At 46.4% G+C, this 27,110-nt stretch overlaps 1 protein-coding gene across 6 annotated transcripts in view; it reads right to left on the bottom strand.

Moving 5' to 3' along the window:
- The window catches only part of ASXL2 (additional sex combs like 2, transcriptional regulator), an 89,704-nt gene that overhangs the window by 36,382 nt on the left and 26,212 nt on the right, over positions 1–27,110 (bottom strand). For 2 of the 6 annotated variants that reach the window (XM_046938956.1, NM_001031096.1), the window contains 3 exon segments: positions 20,746–20,748; positions 16,714–16,822; positions 13,525–13,681 (listed from right to left, as the gene is read on the bottom strand). In XM_046938956.1, the coding sequence (XP_046794912.1) occupies positions 13,525–13,681; positions 16,714–16,822; positions 20,746–20,748 (269 nt within the window). 6 annotated transcript variants of the gene reach the window in all.

Consider the following 27,110-nt stretch of genomic DNA (forward strand, 5'->3'; position numbering starts at 1 on the left):
ATACAGTAGATGTGTGCCTCTAGGAAAAAGTGAAGACCGTAAGAGTGATAAATCTAAGACTAATACATCTAAGTTACTCATGAGATGCACTCTGGTAGCCCAGGTATTTGATAGAAGCTGTCATCACTGATACATTTCACTATTTGATAACTGATCTTGGTAGCTGCCAGTGCCTAATCCAAGTTAGACAAAGTTTTGCAACACTGTACAACTGCCCAGCTGCATTCGTCTTGCAGCTTGAACACGTTGCACCATCAAGTAGCACGTGGTACATCACTGCAAACATTTTTGTTTCCATGACAAGGATACTTCCCTCTTCCCTAAAAAAGAGCTCTAAGAATTTAGCAGTATATCTTCTCTCCCTTTGGACTCTGCAGAGCCTCTAAAATCATAGAATCCTTAGAGTTGGAAGGGATTCTATGGAATCTTCCTAGAGTTGGAATCTCTTCCTAGAGTTGGAAGGACTTCAGAGGTCCTCTGAAGTCTACCTAGTCCATCTCCCCTGCAATGAACAGTTAACAGGTTGCCCAGGGCCTTATCCAGCCTGGCCTTGAAAGTCCCCAGGGCTGGAGCATCCACATCTCTGGGCAAATCTACTCCCTCAAAGCTTGAAACCGTTTCCCCTTGTTCTATCACCACAGACCCTGCTGAAGTCTGCCCCCTTCTTTCCTGCAGCTCCCCTTCAGATGCTGACAGATCACTCTGCAGCCTTCTCTTCTGCAGGCTGCACAACGCCAGCTCTCTTAGTTGTCCTCGCAGGACAGGCAGGACTGTGTGATGCATCTCATCAGAACCCATAGACTTGTGGATGTTCAGGTTCCTCAGGTGGTCACAAACCTGGTCTTTGCTTACAGTGGGAGGGATGCTGCTTCCCCAGTTCCCTCCTATCAAACCAAATGTTTGAGGACTGTGTGGTGAGCAGTTATCAGGGAAGACCGAGGCAAAAAAAAGTTGTTAAGAATCTCAGCCTTCTCCCTGTCTGCTGTTACCAGCCTGCCTGTGTCACTCACTAAAGAGTGTGCGTCCTCCTGGACTTTTCAATCTCCGCAGGTATTTTCTCTCTCTGGATCATGGCTGATGTGCAATAACCATAGAAGAGATGTCTTATCCTACTTTGCAGCATCATTCAGCAACATATTGACTGTTTTGAGAATTACTTGCTACTGCCTACTAATACCACAGCATACTGAGGACAGGTGGGTTCATGAGCTGGAACAATGTATCTGGAGTACAGCAGGTCTGTTAAAATACATCAGCAACTGATCTGAGCTAATGGTCTGTTGCCATCGTAAGGAAGCTTCACATCTCCCACCCACGAGTCTGACATCCGTCTATACATGAGATCTTACACCTCCCACCCATTAGTCTGACATCCATCCAAACACACGAGGTCTTACATCTGCCACCCATGAGTCTGACATCCATTCATACACACAAGGTCCCACCTACGCATACATACATCGTCTCTCACCTACAAGCCTGATATCCATCCATACATATGAGGTCTTAGGCCTCCCATCCATGAGTCTTCCATCCAGCCATACAGCCAAGGTTCTACATCTCCCACCTACAAGCCTGACATCCATCCATACATACAAGGCTCTACATTTCCCACCCACAAACCTTACATCCATCTATCCATATGAGGTCTTACCTCTCCCTCCCCAGGGGTAGCCCCATCCCCTGCCTCCAATCATCCTGGCATGCATCAGGCCCTTGGCTGAGCTGATTCAATCTGCTGGTCAGGCACAAAGCTACCAGCCTTTTTGTCACTAGCTCTGTTTCTGTAGGACCACTGAGGTGCCATGGCTCACAGCGGGGTCCCCACGACTGTCCCAGTCCACCCCAGGTCTATAAAGGGAGCACACAGCTTAAAGCTGTGGGAGAATATCTCTGAGCAGCTCTGCTGACCCTGTGCATCTCTGCAGCAGATGCTTAGAGGACAGCGCAAGCGGGACCGCACACTTCACATGTTTTGTTATGGGGTGCCAGAACACGTTTCTAGGTTGCTGACTCAAACAGAGCAGATGAGAGGTGGCCAAACATGAACTGTGTAGGAAGCTACCGTAGGCGTTCAGAGAAGGGAAGATGTGGTCACGTTTCTTTGAACTCCCCTCCAGGTTCGTGCATCGTGTATCACCACAGTGCATAAGGCAGGCAGCACAGCTACCCTCTTCCTTGCATATGAAGAGCTGTGTTACAGACAGATAACAATTAATTCACCACCTCTCAGGTCTCTTGATGACTTTTACTGCAGCTTGTCTCTGCCAGTACACATTCTAATAGAAAAATAGCAGTTTTAAAATCCTGTATCTTGACTATAGAGCATCTCCAGCTCTTTTTTAAACTAAAAGAGGGACGATTTAGGTTAGATGTTAGGAAGAAATTCTTTACTTAGAGGGTGATGAGGCACTGGCACTGCTGCTCAGAGGCCAGGCTACATGGAGCCCTGGGCAGCCTGATCTGGTGTGGGGCACTCAAAGAAGATCCTTAAGGACCCTTCCAACCCAACCATTCTATGGCTCTATGATCTTTAAGAACCCTACCAACCCAACCATTCTATGGCTCTAAGATCTTTAAGTACCCTTCCAACCCAACCATTCTATGGTTCTATGATCTTTAAGGATCCTTCCAACCCAACCATTCTATGGCTCTATGATCTTTAAGGGCCCTTCCAACCCAACCATTCTGAAGTTCTGTGATTCTATGACTTGACCATGAGCCCCCAGGGGAAGCAATCCATTGTGCAGATCCAACCCAATGGTGCTCCAATCCAGTCCTATGACAGGGTTGTAATATGTCCATGTTCTCTAATAAAGAGCAGAAAACTTAGCTCAGATTAAATTTAGTTTCTTCTCTGCTACTGAGAGATCAGTTCCTAGAGACCACTATCAAAAACATCAAAATAAAGCTATTAGGGCTCTTCCTCTTACAGTTGTTCACGATTAACTCCTCTTCCTGATTCTCTCCAGATGTGAACAATCACTCAGGAAAGATCCACATATAGAATTAACTGGGAATAGAAATTCCAGCTCACACCCCAAACTCATTTTCAATGGAGATCAAGCGGTGTTTAAAAGCCCATCTCTGCTGACCCCAAGATTACACTCACTGTTCCTGCTGATGACCTGTGCCACTGCTTGTTTCTGCAAACCAGCCTAAAAATGCAGGTGTAGTGTCATGGAAATAGAAAATCGTTCTGCATTTACAGCAGGAATGTAAAGTCCTGGGCTGAGGCACTGCCTGGGCAGCATATTACATTGTAAAATAAGGGCTTTTAAGTGGACAGAAAATCAATTTCCCTATACTATATTCTCAGCAGCGGCTGAAGTGATTTCGTTGCTATTAAAAGATTCTCCCTGTTCCCCAGACAGACACTGAAAATGGAGAAACCGAGCCCCAAAAGTAATGTTTGTTAAGTAAAAAAAGTCTTAAAAAGGTCACCTGAACTACCAGCACTGCCACTTCAGTGCCTGCCATGAGAACCACAGAGAAAATACCGCATGCTGAGAAACAGAAATCACCCCAAAGCCAAACTGCTACAGGCCCTGTTAGGATGAGTGCAAGGAGATGAGGCACAGGAAGCATTTGCAGCATGGGTGCGTTTTTATTCTGAGTTATCAGCTGTTCATGCATCAGGCTAAATCTTTTTTATGCATCGGTCTACAATGTTTGGAAAGAATCCATGAAGTCACGAAGACGTCAGCTCAGGCAGCCCTCTGCGACCATCAGCAAAAGAGCATGAGCCGTGTTCTGAGGTGAAAAGAACTAACTCCTGGACTAGAATGATGTCAACAGCTGAGAATTAGGGAGTGTGGCTGTATTGGTCTCAAAAAGAGGCAGTCTGTGCAATTATGTGTGTACTTCATTTTTAAAAGGTTTCATCTCCCACAAGTGATGAAAACAATAACAAATCTGACTGGCAAGAACAGTGATGAAAATGAAAACTGCAGATTGTTACAGAGACATTCATCAGACCACCAAAAAGTCATGTGTAACCACACCACGCATCAGAAATATGGAACAGAGGAGCAGTGAAGGAAAGAGTTAAAAATTAAAAATGTATTGGACATTGCAATGACTCCTTCCCAGCTGAAGATGATGACAAAGCTGGTAGTAATCAGTGTTATGACAGGACTTGGCTACTCTTGACACTGAACATATAGAGAGGCAGTTCTATGGCAAACACTTGGCTGAAAATCGGAGCAGTGTAGGAGAAATGTCAGCTCCTCTGCGGTGAGCACAGGGCACTGCTATCTAGACAGTATTTTTAGAATGCACATCACCCTTTTCTTAAATTTTAGTGAGGCAAAAAAACATTTTTATCCTCTATAGGTGAAGCAAGATGCTTTCGGTCACTGGGAGCAAAGCTGCGCAACATCCAACATTTATGAAGCCTCCTCACATCCCTACAGCTCAATATGTAGGTATATATAATCTGCACGTAATTTAAGTATTGGTGGAACATACAATCAGAGGATTATTCAGGTTGGAAAGACCCCTGAGATCCACAAGCTCAACCCACCCCAACGTGCCCACTGCCCACATCCCTCAGTGCCACATCCCCACGGTTCTGGAATACCTCCATGGACGGTGACCCCACCACCTCCCTGGGCAGCTGTGCCACTGCATTGCTACTCTTTCAGAGAAGAAATGTTTCCTAATACCCAACCTGAACTTCCCCTGGTGCAACGTGAGGCCATCACCGCTTGCTTTATCACTGATTACCTGGGAGAAAAGGACAACCCCTACCTTGCTTGGTCCTCTCATCAGTATTACACCATTAACCTGGCTTCTCTCTAGCATTTCTGAGATACACAGTGACCCATCTCAGCATGGCTTTTGGGACACGATTCTGTTGACGGCCTGGTGATTTCTGCAACAGGGAAAGGAGGAGGGAGCTTGCAATGGCCACTGAGTGCCAACACTCCCAATGTTTCCTCCTGACAGGGCCTCTGTGGCAGGTTGGAGCGCAGTAATAGCATCTGTGGTGGCAAAGAAGGCCAGAAGTTGTTCAGATGCTAAAGTCATGAATTCATAAAACATACTCACAAGCCGTGTGTGAAAACTGGCAAAGAGTGGTGAGGTCTGATAATATCAGGTTACTTGGAGGAGCATACAGGCTGATTGAAAATTCATACGACTTGTATTATGATGACCTCAGTAATGTGGTATTTTCATAGAATTATAGAATGGTTGGGTTGGAAGGGACCTTAGCATCCACTGAGCTCCACCCCCTGCCACAGGCTGGGTGCCCCCCACCAGCTCAGGTCTTGAACAATGTGTGCTGTTTTCATCCTGAGTCTAAATACAACCAGGTGTGCTGGGAAAGCACGATGAGGATGTAATGGTCTGAGATGGAGCTTTCATTTCTAAGAGTGCCACTAACCACGGCCCATCAGACTGCAGCTGCTGAAGATGACAATTAGTCTTCAAAAAACCCCTATTTAAGCAAGGTGTGCATGTGGACATGGAAAACACACAACCTCAGTATCAGAGCACACATGGCTCAGTACTGATTCAACATGGAACAGCAAGCCTTAGCTTAAAGGCATAAGGAAAAACAGATGTAGAGAGGTTAAAGGAGGAACCCGTCAAGCTGGTGAAATGGGAAGGACAGCCTATACTCAGAAACAGCTTCATATATGTGGAAATCAAACCTCTAAAATATCATGGGGAAGGAATTTCATATAATCACAAAACTGTCAGTGTTCAAAAGATCTTGATGATCAACTCCAACCATCAACCCATTACCACCGTGCCCACTCACAGAATCATTCAGGTTGGAATAGATACCTATGACCCCCAAGTCCAACCCCAGCCCACCCCACCATGCCCACTGCCCACGTCCCTCAGTGCCACATCCCCACATTCCTTGAACACCTCCAGGGATGGTGACCCCACCACCTCCCTGGGCAGCTGTGCCATTGCGTCACCACTCTCAGAAAAGAAATGTTTCCTAATATCCAACCTGAACCCTGCAATTTAAGGCCATTACTTCTCGTCTTAAATTTCAAACAGATCCTTTAAAGCACGAGCATTTCCACTGGTTTTAGTGCAGGCAGCAGCCTGTGCCCCGTAGTTTTGAATCGGCTTTCCCTCAAAACCTGTATTTGCCTCTTGTCAGCTGGAAACTGATTGAATGAGTGCTGTGCCACTGCCTACACAGCCCCTTCCTGCAGAGCCTGTGCTCAGCTCAGCAGAAAAACAGCTCCGACTGCAACACAGTGGAGCTGCAAGGTCTGGATGAGATGGAACAATACATCAATTTCCAGTGACTCTCAACAACTGCACATGCAACAATTGTTTCAGCCTTTAGCTGAGGGAAACCATGTGAGTGCAGGCAGAGCATATCCAGGCACGAGGGCTCAGCAAGGAGCAGTGTCACTGCTTGCCTCGCGCAGCTGCAGACGCATGCAGCAGCTTTCAGTTCCCCCTTGCTATGAGTGCTGCAACACGCTCCTCATGTGAAATCCATGCAAAATTCACACGCAAAATCCTCAGCTGTAAAGTTTTGACTCATAACCCATCTCTCCATGCACCTGAACGCCCACCAAGCACGGAGCCAGGTGTAGGTGCTTGAGATCTCTGCCAATAGCTCCTACAACCACAACGTCTACAGAAATAAGAGCTGTTGGAGAATGAGCCTTGGATGTCTTACAGCTTGTTATGTGGCATAAAGCAAAGGATACACCAACCTAAAAAAAAAAAAAATAGGGAAAAGGGACATTCTGGGTGCTGCAGACTGCTTGGTAAGTTGTATGTGACACTTGGGAAACAGCTTCCTCCTGAGTCACGAGCACAAACAGGAACTGGCTGCATTCAGAAAAGCTGAGATACTTCAACCAAATCTTTAACAGGAAGAAACGAAATGACATAACCCAAACAGAGTTCTTTTGAATTCTTGTTGTTTTTTTTTTCTTTTTTCCTTTCCTTTGCATTTGTTGTGGGCTGGTGGCGGCAAAGCACCTGGTGAAGGCACTGCTGTGATCAGTGTTAATTACAGAAGCTGCCAGCAAAGCGTGCGCACGGCCTCCAATGCTCTGGTGTCAGACATTCCTTCAGATTGAAAGATAACGCACCGAATCCCAGGCAGGGAACAGTGCTTTATTTCATAGAATCACAGCATCATTAAGCACCATCGTTAAGGCTGGGAGAGACTGCTAACATCTCTTTTTTTTCCCTTCTTTTCCCCTTTATGCTACAGCTAACTCGGGCTGTGATCTGCTGCAGAGAGCTGAGAGCACAATGATCTCAGAAGGTGACACACAGAAACTACACAAAATCCTCCCCCTTCTCCCTCAGGATGACTCTGAGTAGAAGGGGTACACCAGGAACATCCAGCATGGCACAAACGACAGGAAAATCCAATGTTGAATGCTGTTTTTTAACTGATAGAAGCCATGAAAGTCTGGGCAGATCTACAGTGAAATGAGATAGCTTTATATGGGGTTGGAACTAAATGATCCTTAAGGTCCTTTCTAATCTAAGCCATCCTGGGATTCTATTTGCACCAGCATGCAAAACCAGGTCGATGCGCTGTTCAAGTTGCACTTAAGTCAGTTGAAGTTTTGCAGCTGGCTGCAGAAACAACACTCAGTTACACGTTTTATTTCCAGACTCCATAAGCACAGACTACATTAGTACAGCAGAGCTCACAAACAGCCCCAGATGTACAAATGAGGTGTAGCGCGCAGACAGTAACACTGAGCTCACTGCGCTTCTTGTTCATGGAGTGCATTACAACAACAAATTGCAAGTTGCCCCAAAACCATAGTGAAAAGATGATGAAAGCAACTGGAAGTGAGGTATTTACACTTTAAGTTTCAGGATGATTTAAAAGAATGTGAAACCCAAGTGTTTTGGCAGCAGCCCTTTACGAGCGCTGCACCGCATCCCAAAGAGCTGCGCTTTTATTGTCAGTCTCGAAAGGCGACAGCTGAGAAACCGTTTCCCATCAGGGCCAAAGGAAAGATATTCTGTGTCTCACCGCCCGTCGTCACAGAGCCAGAAAAGCACCCACTCCATCCCCTACAGTGCATATCTGCAGCAGCAGCTGCCCGCTGGAGCAGCATCCCCTTACCTTCCAGTGGAACTGCACGGAGCTGCTCCATGAACATGATTTCTTCCGCCTAAAATCTGCAATCTCGTGGCTTCCTCCAGCCTTCTGCTTATGCACAGATGTACAGACAATCATGCAGGAGGGTTGTTTTAAATTTTTTCCTCTGTGCTCCTGATTGGCTCAGCGCAATGCCCATGTGGGTCTACAAATGCGAGGTTTCTACCCTTTTTAAAATCAAAGTGTCAGTTTTGCTGCTGTCAGAGCACTTTATTTTTGTACATATAAGGAAGTGGCTGTTGATGTTATCTGAAGGTGCTTCCTGTTTTATATGTATATGAGCAAAAATAATGGCACGTAAAGCTGAGCCGCAGTTTCAGAGAGCTCAAGTTGGAGCCTCCGAGCAAAAGGCAATAATGGGAGCACACCTCATCTGCTCACTGTCTACCACGGTTTGCACTCACTTCACTGATTCCCAACAGAGATCCGTGCTCTCCCAACAACACCCCTCCTCCCCTTGCAATAAGCTGCATGAGCATCGCTTCCTAACGAGGTTCTGGGATGCTTCCAATCGCAAAGGGCTCACCGTACCTCAACTAGCGCCCAGGTGATAAAGCAGCCAGCAGCCAGGCAATGCCACCAGAGCACTCTGTCTGAATTTGGGATATTAGTTTAGGTTTTCAAACCAGGAAGGAGTCCTCCAAGTGTTTCATGTGAGCATCCAGGAAGCAGCCGAGTAGGAGTGCTGCGTTCCAGAGCTGATGCTGCGGAGCAAAACGCAACGGGGACCTAATTGGAACTTCATGTCTTTTTGGTTATTTCAAAGCAGAGCAAACAAACGTACGACTAAAAACTTGCTTCTGTGCGGAAATTCTTCCACTCTATCTCTTGGATATTAAATGCGAGTTATTTTTTTGTACGTCTCAATGCAATTAAACTGCAGGTTTCGCTAAATGAAGCCAGGAAGAAAAGCCTTCCAGATGCATGCAGTGGGTGAACCCTATGAGCTGAAAGTTATAGAATAAAACACCACTAGGAACACAAGAATCATAGAATGGCTTGGGTTGGAAGGGACCTCAAGGATCACAAAGCTCCAATCCCCCCCTACTGCAGGCAGGGCCACCAACCTCCACATTTAATCCTAGAGCAGGCTGCCCAAGCCTTGTTTCCAAATCTGAACTGCAAAGTATTGAAGGTGCATCCAGACCCGGACCTCGCTTTGATCACCACTGCATGGTATACACAGCATTCCAACCCCTCTACTCACAGTCTGGAAGGAAAACCAGCATTGAAATTCTGGGGTGAGTGGAAAGCTGGTGGATGTTCTGACAGTTTGTATTTTTAAAGATACCATTTGTAATGAAGTTACCTTTATATTCTGGACCATCACTGCACATCTCTAAAACCCCTCATGAAACACACGGATTGACACAGATCGATATTATCTACTGAAGGTCTCATGGAAGAGCTGTCAGGATACAATTTATTTCACATGAACACCAGAAATCTGATTATTTCCCCAACCCAAGAGGGTGGTGGGGTCACCATCCCTGGAGGTGTTCCAGAACCACGGGGATGCGGCACTGAGGGACGCGGGCAGTGGGTATAGTGGGATGGGTTGGGGTTAGACTAGAGGATCTTAGAGCTCCTTTCCAATCTGAATGGTTCTGGGATTCTATGAACAAGGTCCCCTGCGGTGTCTGAGAGCATCCAAAGGAGCAGGGCCATGTTGATGCACGTCTGCTCGGTGGTAATGAGACGAGAGAGGGGAGAGGGAGATCATAGAGAAAGCAAACATGCCCTGCAAAATAAAAGGTACAGAGGTCACCAGCAAAGCCAAAAGTGCTCAGGGGAAGCCCCCACTGTGGTTGCTGACTTCCTACTGCTTATCACTGACACAGTAGCACAAAAAGTCACCAAAAATGGTAAATTTGTCTGGAAGGCTGAATTTGTCCCTGTGTAGAAGAATAGAGGAATATAACATGTGGCCAGGCAATATGAATCTGTTTTCACACTGTGCCACAGGAAGGAGCTTACTGAGAGCCCACACTCTTATAACAAGGCCTTTGAAAGAAGAAAGTACCAGGGACTTGTTTATGACTTTGAATGTTCTTTTGTGTAACGTAAGCTTGGAAAATGTTATTTTTGCATGGAATTTCTGACTTCTGGTTGAGCAAAGTACAGGTTTTTGTGTTTTAATAAAGAAAATCTTCAGAGAGAAATCTCTAAAAGAATTTCACACACCACAGCACAGTAATTCTAAGCTTCATAAAAAGGGGAACCATACTGAAACACGGAAACGACCTACAAAGGAATTAAGCAGCGCATCTAAGAGGACAAAGCAAAAGCCAATGGCAAAGACATCACTTAAATTAACCGTAATAGCTTCCTGGAGAAAATGTTTATCAAATGTGACTCCAGAGTTAGAAATGTGCTTGTCTGCTTTAGCACCAGGGCGAAAGAGATTACTGCAGGGTGCCCAAGGAAGCATGCTCAACCCACACCATTCAACGTACACAAAATGAAAATTGGGCACACGCAGCTTGTTGGCATAAAATGCTCTTCTGCAGCACAGACTGAACTGCAAAGAACTGCAGAAGGAGCTCAGAACACCATGGGAAGAGGCAGTGAAATGAGGGATAATTCTGAGAGGATAAAAGGCAACCCAAGGGCCAAAGAGAAGAAGAACGGAGCCACGCAGCCCACACAATGAGCTCAGAAATTTATTTTGCTGTTAAGGAATGGATTCCAGACTACCAGACGTGTAACACCAACTGCAGTGAATCATGGGATCATTTAGATTGGAAAAGACCTCTGAGATCCCCACGTCCAACTCCATCCCATCCCGCCATGCCCACTGCCCACGTCCCTCAGTGCCACATCCCCACAGTTTTGGAACACCTCCAGGGATGGTGACCCCACCACCTCCCTGGGCAGCTGTGCCACTGCAGCACTGCTCTTTCAGAGAAGAATATTTCCTAATATCCAATCTGACCTGGACAGTCTTGAGAAGAGGGCCCACGGGAACCTAACGAGGTTCAACAAGGCCGAGTGCAAGGTGCTGCACTTGGTGTGGGGCAATCTGAAGTACGTGCACTGTTGTGAGTTGCTCCATCCCTGGAGGAGCCCAAGGTTGGGCTGGTTGGGGTCCTAGGCAGAAGCCAGACCACACCAAGGGCTTCACCTGAATGGTCTTTAAGGTCCCTTCCAACCCAACCATACTGTAATTCTATGATGTACTGCCTCATATTGCTTTTCCACCTGTTCCCTGCACAGAGGTCCAGCACTTGCAGCCAGAACAGGATTTATAGGACTTACACCAAGCTGTAAATACAGAGGCTGCGCTTCCATTTTCACTCCTGCAGTGCCCTGCTGGCGTGGGGCAACTCAGGCTGCACCGAGCTCTGCTGGGCCTGGCAGCAATCCCACACATCTGCAGCCCCAACAACTCATTGCACAGCAATGCCATCCCTGCTCCAGCACAGTGGTGTACAGAGATTTTCTTAAAGGGAAGCTCAAGGAGAACACCATTTCCGCTCAGAACCTGTGAATGCCTTTGTGTGACACTAAGAGGTGAACTCATTAACAATTAAGAGCTATTCAAACAAAGGAAAACAAACCTCAGGGGAACAGGAGGAAAATACTCGGTGACACCACTGACCATAGCCACGCTTTTAATAATGAGGTTGTTGGCTTCGAGTGCATGAAAGCACTGCGATTCCTAGAAAGAAAAATAATCAGTATCTGCCCACAAAAGAAGTGCAAAATTCCCTTTTTTATTTGTACTGGAACTGCTAACTTCAAATCTTCTGCTTTTGAGCTCGGGGTAACCTTTGCCACCTCTTTCAGACTGCAGATTCCCTTCCTTCTTCCTCTGGTTCCCAAACCACTCAGGGCTCTGCTTGCTATGACAGTGGTGACATCGTATGTAAAACCTCTATATAAAATACATGCACGTATTGCTAGGCAAACAATCTCTCTGTAAGGTTTTTGCACCTCCTTGCAAGCTTTTTACATAACATCCCAATATTGGAGGTGAAGACAATGCAGCCCTCAGAAATCCCCTTACTGGCCAAACACTTTGAGGCTTTGTTAGAAATGAAGGTATTTTAGCCAGACTACTCATACTTTTCCTTTCAAAGGATTAACTTGGAGTCAAGTCTTACTTCTAAATTTTTATCAATGCCTATTTCTATAGTGTTTTAAATGCTCATGATTCTACCTAATTATTTTCTCTGGTTTTGTTTGCTTGCACTACAGGGAAAACCCCCCACACAGTCGGGTCCACACAACCCCAGCCGACCCGAATGCTCTGTTGCATGGCTCCAGTAGTGGTAGGAAACTGCATGCGTGCCTCCACTGTGCAATGGAAATAAGCTTTTAATTTGGTTGCATGTCAGCCAGGAAATTCTGTGCATGACTGTGTAGAAAAGGAAAGGATCAGATTAAAGGGCAAAGCTGTAACATATGCAGCTATGCTGAAAGACGCAGGAATACCCACAAGAGAAAGGTGCAGCCTCTGCTTGAAAGAAAAAGCAAAGGATTTCTAGTAAATGTACACTGCATCCTCAAATTTTATTATAACTCTTTTTTTTTAATTAATTCAGCATTTAAACAGATACCTGACCAGAATTCTGAAGGAGGAATGAAGGTTCAGACACCGATCAAATGAATGGGTTCTGGAACTAGATGTGGGCAAAGGAAACAATGCAATGTGTTACTAATACATGATGCAACCACTGACAGTATCCAGCCAGACACCGTGTCAAGATACCAGGATTGAAAAGGGAGTGGAATGCATTTTCCTCTGCTTGTTCCCCCACAGCACCAAAGATATTCTTCTGCAGAACATTCAGAATTCAGGTACTCTTGAAACGTTGCTGAACTTTACTGTATTATTTAAAAGTGACTGACGTTTGAAAGCCAACTGTACAGACTACCTAAATATTGCTGAGTTTGTGAGGGAAAGAAGTCCAAAGCAGGGAAAGGGAGCCCAGACCCATAGACCCATCAGTCCCCACAACAAGCTGTAATCTCAGAGCTTCTGTGCTCACTCCTAGTCAGTGCTGCATGCAATATCACTGAGAGAGGCCACAATCAGAAGGTGCAGTGGTCTCAGGAAAGGAGGGTTAGAGTCAGGCCTAGGGTTCAATATATAGCCCAGGGTTCAATATAAGACCCAGGGTAAAGAGAAAACCTGGAAAAAAACAATGCTGCTGTTCCTAGGTCATGAAGTACAGTATGTTTGTATCAAGGACTTATACACACACATTTAATTGCAAATACTTTTTCTTCAGTTTCAAGTTATGTTGTACTTATAAGTTTAAGTCAGGAGCATAAACTGTAAATGAGACTTCAGGCTCCTGTAAATGTCCTGTCTTTATATGGCAACAGATGGGATTGGCAAAAAGCTGAAAGTCCTTCACAGAGACCGTGTTATCATCTCTCCCGAACAGGAAAATTACCTTTCCTTTTCCACCTGCTTTTCCTCCCATCCTTGTTCGTGCATCCATCGCTGCTGCTGCTGCTGCTGCTGTTCTCAGAGCTCTGTGAGTCGGACTGTGCATCGCTGCTTTCCTCTGAGCCATCTGAGAGCTCCTTCAGCCCATCCGGAACGTCCTTCTGCAAATGGAGCCAGCAGGTCAGTAAACCCATTCAGCAAGAAACTCCTCACTTAGTAAAATATTTTTCAGTTGCAGTTTCCTTCATTTAGCCAGTGCCTATCATTGACTTTTTATGCTGCAGAGATGTGTCAGAACAGCTCAGCTTCAGGCCTTTCAGTGCTTTCTGCTAGCCAACATAATAAAACACATACCCCTGGCGTGGCTCTTGCACTTCCCTGTCAGCATCTCACATCTCCCTCCCTGCATACCCACTATAGTTGTCTATCCCCAGTCACCACCTGTAACGCACTACAACACACTGTAAGGCACCTGCAGGTTCACCATTCCCACACACAGCATTTCAGGCTGATAACAGCCAGCCCTTGCTGCCCGTCCACATGTAAGCCCAGGCTGCCCTCTAGCGATCACCACCACTCAGATTTTAGCCTACACTGCCATATTAGTGATAATTAGCAACAACGCCTTGACTTCTGCAAGGAAGAATTCTGCTGGAATGACAGCTCTGTATTCTATACAAGCAGGACGGGGCTCAGGACAGCTGCACATATTAAGGGTGTGCGTGTATGTGTGTCAGCATCCTTTTGTCAGCCATCAGCTGGACACTGGATGCTCAACATCCCAGGCATAGCTGGAAGAAGTCACAGCATCTCTCCCTTCTCCTGGAGGCAATTCACATACTGCCCTTTCTCTGAAGTTACAGCTGTGATTGGTCTTTGCTTGTAAGTGCAAAAAGTAATTCAGATGACACCAGCTCCACCAATTTCAATAATTCCTGACTTTTTCCCACCAGAGAGGTGACTGCTGATTGGGTCAGATACTGAATGCTTTCATCCTTCACTGCACAAATGCAGTTCTTCTAACCGCACATAAAAAATTACTTGCAAGTCACGAGGGAAGAGAAAGCATAATGAGAAGCATGGAAAAATCTGTTTCTACCAAGTGTCACTTAAGCTGGTGAAGATTACATTTGCGTGTTCATAATGCTCATAATAATTCTTTAAAGCATAGCTTTTGGGGAGATAACATTAACTTGGCACACAGCAATTATACAGTTCCTCATTTCAGATTGTTTCAGGAAGTCTCCTCAGTGATGTGCCACAGCTGACCTTGCTTTGACAGGAGGTTGGACTCTCCAAGGGTCCTTCCCAATACCCGCAGACAACCTCCAGTGCTCTCCTTCCAGCTCTGCCCCTTCCTCAAGACCTGCTATCGCCATGCCCTGTCTGCACTGACGATCTGGCCTTCTCTCAGTATTTCACAGAACCATAGAATCATTAAGGTTGGAAAAGATCGTTTAGTTCAACTGCAAACCCACCCCCACCGTGCCCACATCCCTCAGTGCCATATCTCCACCATTCCTGAACACCTCCAGGGATGGTGATCCCACCACCTCCCTGAGCAGCCTGTTCAAATGCTTCACCACCACTCTTTTGAAGGAGAGATGTTTCCTAAAATTCAACCTGAATCTCCCCATGTGCAACTTGAGGCCAACACTTCTCATCCTTCTCACTGTTATGTGGGAGAAGAGGCCAACCCCCACCTTGCTACAACGTCGTTTCAGGTAGTTGTAGAGGGTGATAAGGTCTGCCCTGAGCCTCCTCTGCTCCGAGAAAACAATCCCAGCTCCCTCAGCTGCTCTCCATAACATCTGTGCTCCAAGCAAGATGTCAATGTGCGATCTTCCTTAACGTGAAGGCACCTCTAGGCACCTTCACCTCTCCCTATTGCATGTTTTGTTTTCAAAGCAGAAGTGCACTCTAAACTATAGAAGCATCTCCTCATTATAACTGTTCTTCTCTTAATAATTAAGCTTCCTCCATTTAGTGAGCCATATGGAATAATCAAATAAAACCTGGTCTTCCAGCCAGCACTCCTATAAATAATTCTGCGAGACGATGTGCTCCGTTTTTATCACCTGTGGTAAAAATGGAGCTTGCTGGACTTCTCCAAACGTCAGGCTAGAAATATTCCTACAGACTGAAATCTTTCAGGCTACCGGTGAACAGGAAATCCAGTTGTGGGTCTTTCTGCTGCAAAGGGGATAATAAGTACAGGGGAAGCGACAAGTACAAGCACACGGGGACATGAGCCAAATGGACAGAGGTACGGGGCAGTGCCAATCACCAGAAGGCTCCAGCCACTAAGTGGGGGAAAAGTAGGATGCTCCAGCACTAACTTTACAAGTAATAAGACGGGAAAATGGAGGAACACGAGGGTTCCACTCATTTACCTTGGTCTGGATTTCCAAGAAGAAGAAAGATGGAGACGTGGCACTTAAGGACATGGTTGAGTGGGCTTGCTGGTGATGGGTTGGACTACGCGATCTGAGAGATCTTTTCCAATTTTAATGATTCAAATATTACAGGATAAGAGAAATATTACCTCAGACGTTACTACTGCTCTCTCTGGAACATGGAATGAGAAGACGAATGTGGCTACAGCAGACACAACCCACACTGTTGAAGTCTACATTAGTGAGAGGAATCTTACAGCAAAGACTCCAGTTTCAAATACATGGAAAACCAAGATTAGTGCAAGCAGGCCTCATCTCATAGGTTAATTGGAAAAAAGAAACCACAGAGAGATTACTTTTAGGAGTACAAATCAGCTATATCAAGGAATCTATACTTTTTTTCCTAGAAATGCTTCCTGTCTGCTATTAATAGATTAAGGACAAGGGACTACTTCCTTTTTAGATAAGAGCTGAGTGGTGATAACGTTACTTTTTTGTGGTTATAATTTTATTCTGATTTCATTACTGGATGATAATTAATACCAGCAAACTACATCACTGTGAACAAAAACGAGCACTATTTTGGTTGTATTTTCTGCACACAGATGATCACCAGCAAGAAGGAAGAGTCCAGTGTTTGTGTTTGGATGGACAGTTCAACTACAAATTCAACTACAATCCATGCTACTGAGGAACAGTTCCCTCTTCCCTATGTTGGATTACCCTAATCCAAAACATCTGTAAAGGAACAAAAGCCACTGAGCACTCAAACAAGGCTGCCCAGCTGAGAAACTTACCTTCAGAGTGTACACTCCCATCCGCCCTGGGACCTTATAGAAAATGCCCTCTTCCCCTCGGGAGTTTGTATGTAACATAGCATTCAGGCATGCAAGAGGAGAAGTCCCACTGAAAATAAAAGCACAGGATTAATTTTTGCATTTGTATGGACAGAATTAATCTTCTGCCTGGAGTCACAACCCCTCACCCAACGAACAAGCATGCAAAGAGCACAGACCCAATGGATATTCCCATTGATACGAGTTGAATCAGCCACAACAAGCAATGGTGAAACCAGCCCGATGTACCCACGTTCCAGGAAGGAAAAGCAAACAACAAGCCCCCATGCTCAGGCCCTCCACCTCTTCTTTGCAGGATGTCAAAATGGACACTTATTTGTACAGCTCTGAGCGCAAAAAGTTGCATCTCTGAAACTCAGAGCAGATCTGTTGCAAGCTAACTACAGGCTGCAGGGGTAATTAGAATTCCCTCCCTGCTGTTCTTACGTGGCAGAACTGAGTTTCACCCAGTTCCTCCAACGCCTAATGACAGCCGTGGCTGCAGCAGACAGACAGCTGAGAGTCAGAACACCAGCACCTCTGCTGAGAGCTTGTGTTCATCTCCAGACTGCTCCAACAACAGCCAGCATCCCCATCCCTGGATAGAAGTGCTTCTGAGCACATTTACACTAAGTGAGAACATCATCCCACACCTAACCCAGCCCTGAGCTCTGCTTCTATTCCCACAGTGGTCAGAACCAGAAGCATTACTGCACATTAGGCTGACTTCACTACAGCCACGTAGAAGCTTTGCAACGCTATTCCTCATCTCTTGAAAGCCATAGGGTCACCCTGGAAGCTACAACCCAGTACTGTTTCCTACAGCAGCCTCATATTCTTTTCAAAGGCATCGCTTTTCAGCACAGAGCCTTTCCTTTCCTTATGCAAAACCCATTTCTGCATTTAACTGCATGCACCTGCACCACCGTGCACCTGACCTTGAGCTCATTCCTCCTAAAAACTTGAGCAGGGCAGCAGATCAGAGCTAAGCCAGGCATTCCACAATAGTCTAGGCAAAGCCATGCCCTGGGAGCTCAACATGGAACCGAGTTTTGGCAGGCCCCAGCTTTACAAAAGCTGGAATAGTCTGTCATTCATACTATTCAGATAACTAGTGATAGAATGAGGTGTGATGGCCTCAAGCTGCACATGGGGAGGTTCAGGTTGGGTATAAGGAAACACTTCTTCTCTGAAAGAGTGGCAATGCAGTGGCACAGCTGCCCAGGGAGGTGGTGGGGTCACTGTCCCTGGAGGTGTGTGAGACATGGAGATGTGGCACTGAGGGATGTGTAATAGTGGCGATGGGTTCCTGTCTATCATTACCTGCCTTCCTCTATAGGCTCCTTAGAAACCTGGCACAAAGCTACCACCACTCTAACCTTTCACACATCTAAATGAAAATTTTACAGGTTAAAATCCACTCAAAAAATCTCATATAACTTTCAGAAAGCTGAGTCCAGTCTGGCTACGAGGTGCACGTCCCCCTTGTGGCATTTGCTTTGAGCCCTTCCTGCCACAGCCCTACTCAGGTCCCATACCAGCAGACCCACAGACCCTGCTGGGACACCCAAACCTCCCACCTGGAAAACACATCTCCAGCACACTGGCACAACTTAAGGCCATTACCACTTGTTCCTGTTGTTACGTCCCCAAAGCAGCAGTTAGAAGCACTTGAAGGAAAAGATGGGTTCCCGCATGCTTCAGATGTGCCATTAACAACTATGGGACTTCACCCACACCTGCAGTGCTGCCATATGGGGCCGTGGTTGGTTGGGCACTGCTGACCACGAGGTCCTTGTAATGTGCAAGGTACTTCATAGACCTCAAACCAGGACTCAGCCTTTAGAATCATATCACTGAGCTGGAAGGGACCTTTAAAAGGCCACCCAGACCAACTCCCTGCAATGACTGGGGATACCTACAGCTCCGTCAGGTGCTCAGAGCTCCATCCAGCCTGACCTCGGGTGCCTGCAGGGATGTAGCATCCAGCACCTCTGTGGGCAACCTGTGCCAGCTCATGGATCACAATGACCTCTTCTTTGGTAAGGACGTTTGCAAATGGAACTAATCTGGTGTGTGATGTCAACTGTTTAACAGCAGTAGGTACAAACTTAAGCCAGTTTTATGGCATGCAACTGAAAGTTTTCTGTTTTGGTTTTTCTTTTGCAGTAAATTTCAGCTTGGGAAGCACTAGGGAGTTACACACCCACCCACCTAAAGCTACCTCTGTGAAAGGCAAAAGGCATGTTTCAGTGGACCATCAGGAATCCTCGCAGCCACAGGTGGTCTGAGCATACAAGCAAGCACTCACCTATACTTACCAGGTGACCACCCAGCACAGCGAGGGCTGAGCACATGCACATTCTTGAACTCTGTTTTACCAGAGTAGGCACCAACTTGTTAGCTGCACACCTATATGTAGTGTTTATAGTTGGCCAAAGGGGTGGTCCTTTGTGAGCCTTTAGAACCATTCCATCTATGCTGTGCTGTGTGTTAATGACCTGGAAGGTGTCTGCTCTGTCACCCTGTTCCCAACAACTCTCCCACTATTGCTGTACACAGCACTGCTTGCCACTGTGACAGCTTGAAGGTAGCTGGCTATGAAACCAACAGCATAAGAAATGCACACTTGGAGCTCTCACCCCCCAGAGCATTTATCTAAGCTACTTCCCAGCAGGTGCATACATACCAAGCTCCCTTTCTGAGAACTGTCAAATTTCAGCCTTCATTAAATCATGGCATCTTACATTCCATGTTAAATTCAAAGCTTCTTCAGACTGGAGCTTGAAAAGGAGCTTGAAAATGGTGAATGTGCACCAGGTAAGGGTGAGATATCTCTATGGTGAACATGCTCAGTGGGAAGAAGGACGTGGAACACTTCTTCCCAGGCTTTCCAATTCCACCACTGAGCCCTTCCCAACCAGCCCTGCCCTGAGACCTCAAGGACTGAGCAGATTTGTTCTGATTCAAAAACAAAGTGCTACAGAATCACTTCTGTTCAACCACCTGTGATGGGATGCTGGCCTGACGCTGTGAAGAGCTCTCATATGTGCAGCGCTGGAACTCAAACTTGCACTCAGAACACGATACAAGGCATACTTATCCATCAGAAGGCCCCTTTATATTAAAGCTCCAGTAGTAATTTGTTAGCAGAGCGCATGGCCAGCAGCTCCCTGCCTTGGAGCAGAAGCACCACAGCTCCAGTGGGTCCTGCAGGCAGGATGTGCACCAGTGCTTGGCACAGAAATGCTGCTCAGAACCCACTTCTGCACAGCTCGGGGCACTGCAGAAGAGTTAATGGCTGTTTTGCTGTAAATGGAAGTTGATATAAAGGGCACCCAGAAGTGAGCATCCACCTTTCACGTCTTCACTGCAATTCATGGAACTTGCCAAAAAGGCCCCAACAGACCCAGCTATATTTAAGGGTGAGAGTTTTCCCCATTTCTATCTTTCGAACATCCCTTCTTCCCCACATTCCCTTTCAATCAGACATTCATACAAAAAGCTTTCGGTTCATTAGCAAATTAAAATAGGCTTTAAAACCCAACAGATTCAGATCAAGCGCCAGAGCAGAGAGGCATGGTAAGCAGATGCCACAGCACCAACTCAAAGCTTGTTAAAACAAATCTGACTCAGAAGCAGCTCATTCTACGAATAAAGCAGATTCTACGCACAGACAAAGATGCACAAAGCCATCATGCAAACCAAGGGCAAACTCAAGACTGCACAGCGATGTTAATTTGGTGAGACACTGAGCATTCTGTGCCATCAGCCTGATACTTCTTGCAATCAGGCTTCATGGTTGCATTATAGCCAAACACTAATGCAAACAGCATACAGTGAAGGCAGGTTAGTGCAGCAAGCATTGACACTAGTTACACTGCTACAGCTTTGTTTCTATGCCTGCGTGAAACAAGCAGGGCTCTCTAATTGAGGCTTGTGCAGCTTGCGTTAATACAGAACAGCTTCACAACAATCAGCAGTGGTTCTTACCTTCTGGAGTTGGAGTGCAACCCAAAAAAAGGAGAGAAACACCCCTTTAAAAACTTCAGCAAAACAACTTCTAATCATTAATATGAACCCTCCTCCCCATCCACCAGAAACAATCTTTACTTATAAAAGGTTCTGGGCAAATATGCAGCAGTAGTAAGACTAGATTATAGCATCAACACAAGCAGAGAAAGGAACACATCTATCTGCTGGGCTTCTCAGTTCATTTTCTACAAATCCAGACAGGAGATACTGGCTTTGGAGGGCTTTTTTGGTGGTGTACATTTAGCTACAAGCTTTTCATGCTATAAAGTCAATTTTAAATCATCAGTGCTTGAAAGTCCTATGGATTTGTGCATGACGCTATTAGGAAATATTTCTTCTGTGGAAGAGTGGTGATGCATTGGCACAGCTGCCCAGGGAGGCAGTGGGGTCACTGCCCATGTGAGGTGTTTGAGAACTGAGGGGACGTGGCAGTGGGGACGTGGTGGGGATGGGCTGACACCTGGACTTGATGATTTTTCAAGATCTCTTCCAACCTTCATGATTCTATGATTCCAAGACCAAAGCATTGCTCCAGCAACACAAGCAGGGCCCGTATGGAGCTGCACCGGTACAAACCCTTAGGTCATCATCAGCTCAGAGGATGCTACAAAGCTCTTCAGCCCACAACCAATTTGAAGTTTACTTATAGCTTTAATTAATGGCCTATTAAGACTGGCGTGACAACTGAACGTGACCTACAGGGGCACAAGGATATTCCCATACCCCCTGCTGAGTCCTGACTAAGAACAAAAAGCCCTGCAGAAGCTCACTGATTTTCTTAAATATTGTTTTCAGGCAAAAAGCTTTAAGTTCATGGCACTGAAATAGCCTCACTTTAGCACAGTGTCCATACGTAAGGTACTTGTTTGCGTGCTGCTCTCACTCACCCTTTAGGGCCTATGCAGAAAGGCTTAGCATTTTCTGATCTGAAAGGAAGAATCCAGACAAAACCATCCTCTGAGGCTTTTGGGGCACACAATGAAGACTTGCAGATCTTCGGCATGCCCCCACCCTTTGCATTTCTGCTACAGAACTATCAGCTGCTTCCAACCAAAAATAAATCCTACTTCTGTCTGTCTTCTGAGATCCCCACTACAGTGTTTTCCATTGAAAAGAACACCAACCTGCTGCATTCCTGCAGCATTCATCACTGCACAGTTGCACCCCACATCTCCTTTTGCACTAGGGAACGTATGCCATCATGGGAACCTATGTTCCCTATATGTGCTTTTGATGCCATCTACCAACCCACTTCCATCCTTCTGCACAGATACAGGGTGCTACAGAAACTGATGGCTACTTCAACTTTTGTTTAAATGCTCATCAAGCAAAGAAAGAGCCCACTGAGGGTTTGCTAGACCCAGAGTGGTTTTAAGAGGCATCGGTACTGGGTCTGATCTTTTGTTTTTAACATCTTCATTAATGAACTGGATGAAGGGACAGAGGGCACTCTCAGCAAGCTTGCTGATGATACAAAGCTGGGAGGAGTGGCTGATGCACCTGAAGGTCATGCTGCTATCCAGTGAAACCTGGATAGGGTAAGAGCTGGGCAAAGAAGAACAAGGGCAAGTGTAGAGTCCTACACCTGGGGAGAAATAACTACGTGCACTAGTACAGGTTAGGGGCTGAGCTGCTGGAGAGGAGCTCAACAGTGAAGGATCTGGGTGCCCTGATTGACCAATAGTTGACCAAAGGTTGACTATGTGCCTCTCATGGCCAAGAAGGCCAAAAGAACCCTGGGGTACACCGCATAGATCACAGCCAGCAGGGCAAGGGTACAAAGCTCTTCCCCTCTGCTCTGCCATGGAGAGGCCACATCTGGAGCACTGAGCTCAGTGCTGGGCTCTCCAGTTCAAGGGGACAGGGAACTGCTGGAGAGAGCCCAGCAAAGGGCTGCAGAGATGGTGGGGGCCTGGAGCATCTCCTGATGGGGAGAGTCTGAGATCCCTGGGGTTGTTCAGCCTGGGGAAGAGAAGAATAAGAGGGGATGTCATCATCAGTATCTGAAGGGTGGGAGTCAGGAGGCTGGGGCTCTTTTTAGTGGTGCCCAGCAACAGGACACGGGGCAACAGGCACTAATTGGAACCCAGGGAGTTCAGTATAAACATGAGAGTGTCTTTACTGGGAGGGTGGCAGAGCAGCAGAGCACTGGAAGAAGCTGCCCTGAGAAGTGGTGGGGTCTCCTGTGGAGATACTCAGAACCCACCTGGATGCTTTCCTGCATGACCTGCTCTAGAGAACCTACTTTAGCCCCTGGCCACAGATACCACCAAAAAGCTCCCTGAGAGCCACAACCTGCCTCCCCCAAACACCGACCCACAGCCTTCACACTGCTCCAAACAGCTTCAGCCTGTACTTTACAGCTGGGACTTATCCAAATTCCCCTTTGCTGCAGAGACATGAATGCCTCAAACAACAGAATGCGACATTCTGGTGACTGATAGTTGGTTATTTTCTCCAGAAAAAGCCAAATCCAACTTTTTAACCAAAGGGAAGAAACACAAGAATTTACTGTATCAGCATTATTGCTCCGTTTCTGCCAGCCTTTCTTTTGAGCTTTTACAGTAATTGATGGAAGAAAGCTGAAGATGAGCCTGCCTGTGAGGCTGTCTCAAGGGCACCTTCCTCCAGCAAATGACCCTTTCCCATTGGAAAAGATCCCCCATTTCTAACTGAGAGTAAGAAGTTCTGCATGCAGTAACCCCAATGGGTCAAGTAAAATCCTGATGGGCATTTCAGAATCTCAATCTTCCATCAGAACGGAAGTAATTAACTGGGAACAGCAGAGAGATGCAGGGGTAACCCAACCCTGACAGTTCTAAAGCACAACCTGCACAAGCTGAAAGGGAGAAAAAACGAGAGCTGTCTGTACTAACTTTGGAGCACTGCATCTCTGGTTGTATACAGAAGAAGCAACCCTTAAGTCCAGTCTTTCCATAAAGCCTGGGAAGCCTTTGAAGCACTGCAATGACTCAATCTCACAGGAGGCACAGAAGCCAAAAACCACTTCACCTCCAGGGCATGAGGCTGGGAACCAGGAATTGAGCAACTGGGATGGGAGGAGCTTTAGGAGATCAGAGCCCAGCCTTCAGCAAAAGCCAACACCAGGGCTTTGCCCAGCCCTCTCTGAGCAGCCTCTCTGGACCTGCTCTAGTGGTCTATCACCTTGAGAGTGGCATTCTTCCTCTCTCGTGGGAATTCACATCTAGCAGTGTGCTCACTGCCTCTCAGCCTAGCAGTGGGCACTTCCCTTCACAGCATCTAGCTCTGTGCAGTGTGACCTACCTATAGAAGGGAGCACTCACCAGAAATACAAACCAGAAGTTCCTGAAAAGCAGCTTTGGTTAGACCAGTCTACAACAGAAGCTGCTGCCACCAGTGTAATAACACGCTAGTCCTCCCTCAGATGTGCACGTGAAGGTGTTCACACAACAGGAATGGGTCGCCACTGGAAAAATTGGCTGTCAGGTTGCATTTAAGAAGCTGTATTGTTAGCAGAGATCAGATGGCTGTACAAACCAGTGAGGCATGGTCACTATGAGCAGGTCTGGAAGCCCTCTAGGTATGTCCTTCCCATCTCATCCACTCCATCTCAGCTGCAGCAGGAAAATACAATTTAAATTAGCTTGCTAGCTTCAGCACATTATTTTCCAGTTTCCCAGCTTCCTGCTGTCACAAGGAATCAAGTGGAAGATGCACTGCTTCAAGGTTCCTTCCTGTCTATGCTTCAAGGACCTTTCCCATCTCACGTATACAGGGCATTTCTCAGCCACCTGCTCAGACCAGTGGACACTGAAGCTAAAAATGAGCTCACCAACACCACAATGAGCACCACTGCTCATTTTAAGAGCAATGCAGCGAAAATTGCTGTTATGTGCTAATATCCTTCATCAAAATTCGAGCTTCCTAATGGCTCATCAGTAAAAACGTGCACACAAAATATAAATAAAACTTCAAGTTGCCAGTGTGCTGATATTCATTAAAAGGAGACAGCAAGTAGAATACAAAGCAATTTCCTTTAGTATTTAGACTACAGACATCAAGGTTGAAGACAAATTTGCAGTAACACCTCTTTTGCAGATGCATCTATAACCAAAAGCCACTTCCAACCTTAGATGACTGTCTAAAGGTCATACAACCCTAAAGCTGGTGGTCATTTGGAGCATCCCTCTTCGGGGATCTCCCCAACCTCCAGCTGTGGCACTGGGCACTCTGCTCTGCATGTCCCTGCTGCGGTGGGGGGGGCCAGAGGGGCCTCCAGCCCCAAGCAGCCTGGAATTGGTTGGGCTGCCAAATGATTGCCAATTACCAAAGGCAAGGACATCATCTACCACATGCAAATTGGCCACGCTCCTCATTCTGACCAGATGGCCTCCAGAAGTCCCTCCCAAACTCAGCCATTCTGAGTTGCAGCCGTGGCTTGACGCAACTGAAAAATATCAACAGTGATTTTCATGAGAGCTTGCTCAGAAAGACATCCACATGCTCAGCATTCTGGTTCTCCCCAGAGAACTTAATTAGTTGTTTATAGCATGCACTATAATGGCCACACCTCTAAGCTTAGAGCTGAGGTACTTCTAAACTTGAAACAGCAACTGCTATTTCTGTCTGCTTCCTCCGTAAGAAGCCACCCAATGAAGTGCTGGATGCTCTGCCATGACAAGTTTACACATTAACACGCTGTGTCTAAAGGGTGTGTAGTGGGCTATAAATGTTCCTCAGCTGTAAGGTCATTTTGACAAGATTCAGAGCTGATGAAAGGTAAAAATAAACAACTAAAGTCATTATGGAATGGCTTGAAGGATGCAGACTACACTCGATACCCCAGGACTTGTGAAAACTCTGAAGAACTTCAGAACCTGCAGATGAAATAAGGTACGAGATCTGCTATTCAGGGGCTAAAACAAACTATCACAGGACTCAGAACCAAGATTTATATTCTCACAACAGGTCTTGGAACAGCCCAGCTTTGCAGAGCTCTCCTCCTGGGCAGGGAGAAGCTCCCTCTCCAGCAGGGCAAGGCACAGCTCCACATGCAGCACATCCAGCCAGCAGCCAAGAACAAAGCTACTGGCCAGACACAGGATGCACATTTCTTCTGTTTTTGGGTAGTTTCAGTTTCAAAGGGCTTTTTGCAAAGATTCCTTTCCTTGTTATAATTTGTCCCTACACTGAACCTCAGCGGGCTCCAATAGGAACTTCAGCTCTTACAAAAATCATTTAAGAACCTTGCAACCATTTCAAAGTCCCTTCCCACGGCTGAACTGTGATAAGGTGCTTTTGTGTGCAGGTTTAGATTTAGGAAAGCATTACTGAGTAGGATGAGAAGTAATGGTCTCAAGTTGTAACAGAGAGGTTCAGGTCAGATATTAGGAGAAATTTCTTCTGCAGAGGAAGCAGTGGCACAGCTGCCCAGGGAGGTGGTGGGGTCACACCATCCCTAGGGGTGTTCATGAAGAATGGAGATGTGGCACTGAGGGATGCGGTCAGTGGGCATGGTGTGGGTGGGCTGGGGTTGGACTGGATGAGGTCCTTTCCAACCTCTACAATTCTACTGGAGGAAGACCTTCCCAGAACGAAGCTGTGAAGGAAGAACTGCCCCAAGACCACAGAATGAAGGTACGTGCCACTCAGCTCACCCAACCATGCCTTATTTCTTAGCCCTGCAACAGAAGGAAATCAACAAAGCACTGAAGAATAGCTGTGAAGTGTTTCAGTGGCAAAGTGTTCTGCCAAGAATGAAGAGAGCCGCTTTGTTGGCCCTACATTCTGAGGTGCAAGAATATCCCGCAGGAGTACAAACAGCATTCTGACTCCTGCTCACTTGTTTTCTGTGAGAGTTCTATAAGAGCTGGTGATTTGCATCCTCTCGAGTTCTCCTCTTCCAAGAGTGACCAGGAAGGGGAATCTTTTCCCAGGCAGGCAAGATGCCCATTTCACAGCACACAGGCTGCTGGGGAAGTCTCACAAATATGGATGGCACTGCTCTAAACTGCAGAGAACTCTCCAGCTTTTCTTTCCCTTTGAAGGCAATCAGTATTACTGTCCTCCTTATCAGTCAGGAGGAGGCACCATTCCCATACCCACAGAGGACAACCTACCCACGGCTTCTGATTTTCATCTAGCAAAAACAGGAGGGAAAAAAAAAAAAGTAGTAAGAAACCTTATGGAAGTCTAAAATTAGAGCTGGCAGCTCATTCCTACAAACATCAGACTGAGCAGCTCCAGCCCTGCTCACACAACCACCCCCTTGTCAGGAAGGGAATCACCTCCCCAAGGCTGCCTGGAGCCAAACCTGCACAGCATCTTGCAAGGAATTTGGG

The sequence above is a fragment of the Gallus gallus genome, chromosome 3, assembly GCF_016699485.2.
Source record: "Gallus gallus isolate bGalGal1 chromosome 3, bGalGal1.mat.broiler.GRCg7b, whole genome shotgun sequence".
Classification (NCBI taxonomy): Eukaryota; Metazoa; Chordata; class Aves; order Galliformes; family Phasianidae; genus Gallus; species Gallus gallus.